This window comes from Phalacrocorax carbo, chromosome 25, assembly GCF_963921805.1.
Source record: "Phalacrocorax carbo chromosome 25, bPhaCar2.1, whole genome shotgun sequence".
Classification (NCBI taxonomy): Eukaryota; Metazoa; Chordata; class Aves; order Suliformes; family Phalacrocoracidae; genus Phalacrocorax; species Phalacrocorax carbo.
Window position 1 is genome coordinate 6,955,102 of NC_087537.1, and position 8,483 is coordinate 6,963,584.

General features: G+C 54.8%; 1 protein-coding gene across 1 annotated transcript; it reads right to left on the reverse strand.

Annotated features, from left to right (window-relative positions):
- Window positions 1-3,197: 3,197 nt before the first annotated feature.
- On the reverse strand, window positions 3,198-3,512 carry LOC135317301 (feather keratin Cos1-1/Cos1-3/Cos2-1-like). The gene has a single exon (XM_064473313.1). It carries the CDS (start codon window positions 3,510-3,512, stop codon window positions 3,198-3,200), a length of 315 nt encoding a protein of 104 aa, XP_064329383.1.
- Window positions 3,513-8,483: the final 4,971 nt, after the last annotated feature.

Genomic DNA, 8,483 nt, shown 5'->3' on the forward strand with positions numbered 1-8,483 from the left:
TGGAAGTGATCATGGACTGGCCAGAAGGCAAAGATTTTGGAATATCACCAGAGGAGGAGGTGGCACGTGCTGAAGAAGCCCCACTGTATAACACACTGCCAGAAGATGAGAAGCAATACGCCCTGCTCACTGATGGGTCCTGTCGCCTTGTGGGAAAGCACCGGAGATGGAAGGCTGCTGTATGGAGTCCTACAGGACAAGTCGCAGAACCTGCTGAAGGAGAAGGTGAATCGAGCCAGTTTGCAGAGGTAAAGGCCATCCAGCTGGCCTTAGACATCGCTGAACGGGAAAAGTGGCCAGTGCTCTATCTCTATACTGATTCCTGGATGGTGGCAAATGCCCTGTGGGGCTGGCTGCAGCAGTGGAAGCAGAACTGGCAGCGCAGAGGCAAACCCATCTGGGCTGCCGCACTGGGGCAAGATATTGCTGCCCGGGTAGAGAACCTGGTTGTAAAGGTACGGCATGTGGATGCTCACGTCCCTAAGAGTCGGGCCACTGAAGAGCATCGAAACAACCAGCAGGTGGATCAGGCTGCCAAGATTGAAGTGGCTGAGGTGGGTCTGGACTGGCAGCATAAGGGTGAACTATTTCTAGCTCGGTGGGCCCATGACACCTCAGGCCATCAAGGGAGAGATGCAACATACAGGTGGGCTCGTGATCGAGGGGTGGACTTGACCATGGACGTTATTGCGCAGGTTATCCACGAATGTGAAACATGCGCTGCAATCAAGCAAGCGAAGCGGGTAAAGCCTCTGTGGTATGGGGGACGATGGCTGAAATATAAATATGGGGAGGCCTGGCAAATTGACTATATCACACTCCCACAGACCCGCCAAGGTAAGCGCCATGTTCTCACCATGGTAGAAGCAACCACTGGCTGGCTGGAAACATCTCCTGTCCCCCACGCCACTGCCCGGAACACTATCCTGGGTCTCGAAAAACAAGTCCTGTGGCGACATGGCACCCCAGAGAGAATTGAGTCAGATAATGGGACTCATTTCCGAAATAACCTTATAGACACCTGGGCCAAAGAGCATGGCATTGAGTGGGTGTATCACATCCCCTATCACGCACCAGCCTCTGGGAAAATCGAAAGATACAATGGACTATTAAAGATGACACTGAGAGCAATGGGGGGTGGAACATTTAAACACTGGGATACACATTTAGCAAAGGCCACCTGGTTAGTCAACACAAGGGGATCTGCCAGGCGAGCTGGCCCGGCCCAATCAGAATCCTTACGTACTGTGGAAGGGGATAGAGTCCCTGTAGTGCACATAAAAAATATGCTGGGCAAGACAGTCTGGGTTATTCCTGCTTCCAGCAGAGGCAAACCCACTCGTGGGATTGCGTTTGCTCGAGGACCTGGGTGCACTTGGTGGGTGATGCGGGAGGATGGAGGAGTTCGGTGTGTACCCCAGGGGGATTTAATTTTGGGTGAAAACAGCCAATGAACTGAATAATATGCTGTTAATTGTAATATGATGTTGTATGTCATCACTACTATGGTTGCATCAGTGGAATGTTATCATGGTGGGAATCTCCCAATTAATGATAATAGCAAATGAACTTTCAATGGAACCGAGCAAAGTGCAGCAGTGAGAGAACACGAACTACCAGTGCAGCGGTGATGGAACAAGGACTGACATGCAACAACCTGACCCCACGCACACCGCCGCACCGAAAGACCCTTACAAGAGATGAAATCCAAAGTCATGGACTAAATGAACTCAATGGATATTTCACAGGCATTCTACAGGGGTGTTCCATAAACTAGTGGAATGATAAATGAAAATCTGTATATATATATATATATATATATTGTTAAAGGATAAGAAGATGGATAAGGATTATTGAAGTTGTACTGAATAGTATGGGACCTGAGCATGATGTCAATGATACGGAATAAGGGGTGGATACTGTCATGGTTTCAGCTGGGATAGAGTTAATTTTCTTCACTCTAGCTGGTATAGTGCTGTGCTTTGGAATTAGCATGGAAAAAACCTGTTGAGATAACACACAGATGTTTAGGCTGTTGCTGGGCAGCGCTGATACTAGTCAAGGACACGTCTAGCTTCCCATGCTCTGCTGGGTGCACAAGAAGCCGGGAGGGGAGGGGGCACAGCTAAGAGAGCGGATTCAAACTGACCAAAGGGATATTCCATATCATGTAACGTCATGCCCAGTATGCTACCTGGGAGGGGCTGGCCGGGAGAGGGAGGGAGCAATCGCGGCTCGGGGACGGGCAGCGTCGGTCGGCGGGTGGTGAGCGGTTGTATCGTTCGTGTTTCTGCGTTTTTGTTCCCTGTTTTCCCTTTCCTTCCTTTTCCCTTTTATTATATTAACCTTACTGTCATTATTATCATAATCATTTATCATCATCATTCTATTGTAGTTATTAAACTGTGCTTATCTCAACCCACAAGTTCTTTTGCTCGTCCGATTCTCTTCCCCATCCCACAGGGGTGGGGGGGGGGGTGAGCGAGCGGCTGCGTGGTGTTCAGTTGCCAGCTGAGGCTGAACCACGACAGTGCTGAAGGGCTATATGAGGTCGCTATCTCACCTGCCTGTGCCCATGTGTACCGGCCACGGGCTCTAGATGGCGTAATGCAGTGGAGGGGAAGGTGGAGAGGAGGCTGTGGGCTGTCCGTGTGCATTCTTGTCTTCCCATTCCCCACTCCTGCCGCCCTTTGGAGCCATGCTCTCGCTGATAGCCATTGGCTGTGGAGTAGCCAGGGTTGTCTTTGTTAGCTCCAGGGGAAAGGGCACAAACCAAAATCTACTGCGGTGAGTCCCACCCTCCCCTTGCTCCACCTCTTCCCTGAGCAGACTGGAAGAGCTGCCGCAGAAGGAAGGAGGACTCGCAGGCCCAAGCTTGGATGCAGCACAACTTTAATGAGTCCGAAGAAGAAAAGGAGGTGGTTCACAGAGAGCAGCAGGGGCAGCCACTAAGATGCGGTGGAGCTCCTGCAGGGTGTCCATCTGCCCGCCCTGCAGAGGGAGGGAGGCCAACAGGTCCCCGCTAGGCTGGTGTGGGGAGGCGGTGACAGGAAAGGTAAAGAAGAGAGAGAAGGGATTAGAAGAGCAAAACAGTGGCCCGAGGAGGTGAATACAGTGCCCTGAAGCTCTGTCTCCTGTCCAGCAGCACCATGTTCTGAGGTCTTGGAAGTTCTTGGCCAAAGTTGTTGCCAGCCGCTTTAGCAGGGTCGACATCTGCTGCCACAGTAGCGGTTCGTAATGCAGGAGAGGTCAAAGCCCCCGGAGTTGATGGGCACTCCATCACAGCTGAGGATGCTGCCAACAGCAGCGGAGGTGGAGGAGCCCACAACGGTGTTCTGTGGGAAGGAGCTGAGGATGGGGCCGGGCAGGGTCACCACCACGGGGGAGGGCTCGATGACGACGATGGAGTTCTGGCACTGCCTGACACAGGGCTCATTGCAGCTGTTGGCCAGCGGGGTCGGGCCACAGGGCGAGCAGGGCTGGCAGGGCTGGCACTTGTCGTAGCAGGACATGTCTCTGGTCCAACGGTGCACCTGGGAGAGAGGGCAGGGAAGAAGCAGAGCACAGGGATACATGAGGGGCAGCGCTGCACCCAACCACAGTGGAGCCAAGGCACCTCCTGGCCCAGCACGCGCTGCCCAGCCCAAAGGCCACGAGCCACCTCAACTAAGTCCCAGCCCCTCTCTCTGGAAGACCTCCTCTCCCCTTCCCTCTCCCATGAGAATCAGTTCCCAGCCCTGGGCTAGGACAGCCCATATCGGCTGAGGCACCCATCGAGGAAAGACCTGATCCTGAAGGAGGAGGAGGAGGAGACGAGGCTTCACTCTCACCTGATTCCCAAGGAGAAGGAGGCGAGAGAAGTGGATGAGAGGGCAGAGAGTTGGGCTGCCTTTTATAGTAGACCTGCATTGCCTGAGGCCCAGAGGCACCCTTTGGGGAAGTAATAATTTTCTGACAAGCTCACGTCAAATGCGGACCATCCCGGCCAATGGGACGGGCTGTGTCCTGGCTTCCTGCACTGCTGCCTTTTCATTTCCTGGCTTATGCCACGTGCTTTCCCAGATGAAGGCTTCTGTAAGTGCTGGGATGAGAGGCCTGAGGATTTCCAGGATAGAAACACGTCAGCGCAGGCAGAAGACTCAGATCAAGTGCTGGCGGCCTGCCGTGCAGGCAGGTGATGATGTGCACCTGGGTCATACCTGTGGGCTTGTTTGTGGCAAAGTTTGCAGGAAATGGGCATCGCTCTCATGCTTCTTGTCCGGGTGCACAAAGGCTCCCATGTGAGAGGTCATGTCACATCTAGCCCCCAGCATCTGCTCAGCAGAGTCCACAGTTGCGGATGTGGACTTGGTGATTGACGGTCGGACTTGGTGATCTTTTGGGGTCTTTTCCAACCTTGACGAGTCTATGTTTTCCTGGCTTGCGTTACGTGAGCATACAGATTTTGGCGTGCTCCCATGGAGGCACGCACGAGCACACGTCGGTCAGCCTGTACTTGTGTGAGCCTCATCATGGGGACGTGCGCAGGTCACAGCAGGGGGACTGTCCCGTGGTGCGTCCAGGAGAACTGCAGAGTAGCACGTTGCCCTTGCCAGAAGGAGCCCATCTGCAGCTGAACGGTGGTGCCTTTGGCCTGGCAGAGAGCTGCTCAGAGAACCAAAATGCACTCCCTTATGCCCTCTCGCGTCCTCCCTTTCTTGCTTTACGTACGGGGAGAAAGAGCAAGAAAGCCTGCCCGCCTATGCAGGCCGTTATCCTGGCATTGTATCCCCTGACGGGGCAGTGTTGCTGGTGACTGGGCGGGACAGAGGCTCCTCATGTCCACGCCAATGCCACCACTCAGCCTGGTGCTGAGTGAGGCAGGGCCTACGACCTCGCACCGAGTGGGTACTGGAGCGAAGGGACCAGGGTCCAGATGATGCTCTGCTGTGAGACGTGGGACTGACTTTCTGGGTGGCACAGGGAGAGTCAGGCAGCTGAGGACGCCTTTGGTGTTGAAGCACCAGGAGTCCCATGCTCCCCACAGAAACCTGAATCTGAGGGCACAGCACCTGTGTCTAGGAAGGCAGGGACATGTGCTTCAGGGCCCAACTGCAGAAACTCTGCTGCTGTTTCATGAGGGAGGTCAGGCAAGTTCCCTCTTTGTGACAGAGGCTGCAGGTACCTTGTAAGGGACCTAAGTGCGTCCTCCACCCTAGTCTGCCTTGTCTTTGCTCCAGCTTAGAGGCAGTGTAACCGAGGGCCACCCTTCTCCCTTTGTTGACCTTGCTGAGATCATGTCCAGGTGGTGCTGCTGGGAGGCTTCAGCCAGGCCTGACTGCCCTTCCCATGGGAGCCGCTTTCAAACTCAAGTTCAAGGACAGTAGATAGCTGTCATATTAGAGCACTTATTCAAACTCTTTAAGCGTGAGGAATAATACCATTTATCCTAAGCTTATTCAGCATTCCATCCGTGCCTTACTGAAGCCTGGACTGGTTCCTCTCTCTTGGAATTCGTACCCCTCTAACTGTGCCTCATACTCTCTTGGACCCACTGCAGCCTGTTTCTGTGGCAAGGCTTTGGGAGGTGGGGGAGAAGGGTGCAGGGGTGCCCCCTGTGAGAAGAATCCAGTGGCTACCGCCATGTCTGACAGAGCCAGTTCCAACCGGCTCCAACACGGACTATCTGCTGCACAGCGCTGAGCCCGTTAGCAATGCTGGCTAACACATCTTAGAGAAAGGGCAAAAGCCTACACAGGAAATGAGGAATGGAGAGAGTAAACCATTTGAGAAACAGTCCCGCAAACACCAAGGCCAGAGGAAAGGGAGGAGGAGGAGGAGGAGGAGGTGCTTCAGGCAATGGTGCAGAGATTGCTGGGCAACCTGTGGGAGAGACCACGGTGGAGCAGACATCCACATGGAGGATCCCGCGCTGGACCAGGAGCCCATGGAGGATCCCACGCTGGACCAGGTGGATATCCCCTGCTGGAAGTGTGGCCTGTGCAGAGCCCACGCTGAAGCAGGCTCCTGGCACCAACTGCGGGCCCTGGAGGACCCCCATGCCGGGGCAGTCTTATCCGGAAGGACTGCAGGCCGTGGACTGGACCTATGATGGAGCTGGTCTTGAAAGACTGCAGCCTATGGGAAGGACTCATGCTGGAGCAGAGAAAAATGTGAGGAGAAAAGAGCGGCAGGAAGGAACTGTTGTGTCCTGCCACAACGCTCCCCCATTCCACAGTACAGTGTGCGGCTTGCGGGTGGAGGAGATGGAGAGCCATGAACGAAGGAGGGAAGTCGAGGCTGTGAAAAAGAGGTGGGCATGGAGGTGTTTTAGAGGGTTTTGGTCTGTTTCTCACCATCCTGCTCTATTTGTAATTGGCACTATGTTAAATGAATCTTCCCCAAGTCGAGCCTGCTTTAAGGGTGGCAGCATTTGGTAAGTAATCCCCCTGTCTTTACCTTGACCCACAACCTTACTTTCACCTGACTTTCTCCTTACTATCTCCTTCTGCCCTGTGGAGGAGGGAGCGTGAGAGATCAGCCGGGTGTGTTTGGAAGCCAGCCAAGGTCTCCCTGGTTCTGCAACAACTATGGTAATTAGAAGTGCCATGTGTGCTTTTTACATTGCCATGCTTTTCTTTTTTTCCTGCTTCCTATCTATGCCATCAGGAGCAGTCTCTTCCTCCCACTGTTGTTCCCTTCAGAGGACGGTGGGCAGTGATGTCAGGTGGCCTTTGTGCTTGTGTACCTGGGCACCAGTGGCAGGTTTAGAGCCATGGGCAGAGCACAGCTCACCAAACCTCCTGCCATAGCCTCAAATGTACAAGGAGTCCCCACGGTCTGCGCGGGAGGAAAGCCGTGAATGGGAGCTACTCTCTTGATGACCTGCTGTGCTGGTTTTGGCTGAGAAGGGGTTAATTCTCCTCCGGGGTGGGGTGGGGGGTGGGGGGGTGGGGGTGTCGACAACCTTGCCAGCTTCCCGCGCTCTGCCGCGTCGGCGGGAGGCTGGGAGGGGCAAGGCCACGGCCGGGGCGGCTGACCCCGACTGGCCAATGGCATGTTCGTTCCATACCATGTGACACCATGACCAGTATAGCAAGGGGGGGCAATCTGCGGCTCAGAGGAGGCGTGGCTTTGGGTCGGCGGGCGGTGAGCGCTTGCGTCGCTTGTGGTCTCTTTCGGCGGTTCATTCCCCTCCCCTCTCCCTTCCCCTCCCCCCCACCCCGCGTTTCGCGCCTCTCGTTGTTCTCTTTACGTTGCATTTTTGTTGCTGTTTCTTTTAATTTTAATTATTTCACTGTTCTTATCCCAACCCACGAGCGTTACCCTTCTGATTCTCTCCCCCATCTACCGGTGGGGGAGTGAGCGAGCGACTGTGTGGGGCTGAGCTGCCGGCTAAACCACGACACCTGCTCTCTTCAGCTCTTTCTGACTCTGCTAGGAAGAGTCCTGCATGACAACTGGTGACAGAGAAGAAACACCCACTCCCTTGGCTGCCTCAGACCCCCTCCACCTTGCATTTCTTTCCCCAACCATCCAGCCCCTCACTGGCTCTCTTTCCCAGCCCGTTCCCTCTCAACGTCTCCCAGGCAGGTCAGTGCAGATGATCTCGGCTGTCTTTGTAGGCCCAAATTTCTGAGGTTCAAGCACCAAAGGCTGTTCTCCACGAGCGGTAGGCGTCAGGGGAGGAGGGACCTAGGAGAAGGGGCCCAGTACAGTTCTCTTCTCTTGGCAGCCTGGCAGGAGGCCCTTCTGTGCAAGGCTGAGCTGTGGGCAAAGGCCCTCAGCACTCCCGTGGCAGCCCTATTTCCCCTACGCGCCCAGAGATCTGCACCCAAAGATCCTCTTTCTGAGAGGGGCTGGGGTTGGTGGCCTGAGGGAAAAGAGAAGGTGGTGAGAGAGCTTCTGCCATGGAACTGTTCTTCCCTCGCGCGCCAGGATGGGATTGTACTTGCCGTGAGCTGCAGAGAGAGAGCCTGGGCTGTTCTGGTCGGTGCTCTCTCTACAGTACCATGGGAGGAAGGGTCAGTCGCTCACCTGTGTCTTCTTTTAGGCCCATGCAAGAAACCGTTTTTGTCCTGGAGGTGCTCGTTCTGATGGGAGGTGGGGATGTGCAGTGCGCCAGGCACCTCAGCCTTGCAAATCTGTGCAACCACCCGCTGGGCCGCACGGGGCACTGCATGGTGTGGCAGAGGAAGAGGGGATCTGCCCTAGCTATCGTTGCCCTTGGATGTTCTCACTGATTATTCACCCGATTAACACCTGGCTCAGACGCTGGTGCCGTTGGTGGAAGTTTGGGGATTTTTTGATCGTGGGAAGGTTCATACAGAAAGCAGCCTTCCAGCTCTTCAAGGAGTTAGTCAGCAGGACCCCCTGGGAAGAGGTCCTCAGGGACAAGGGAGCAGAAGTGCCGGCAGACCTTGGAAGGTGCATTCCATAGAGCACAGGAGCTCTCAGTTGCCAGGTGTAAGAAATCCGGCAAGGAAGGGAAGAGAGCAGTACGG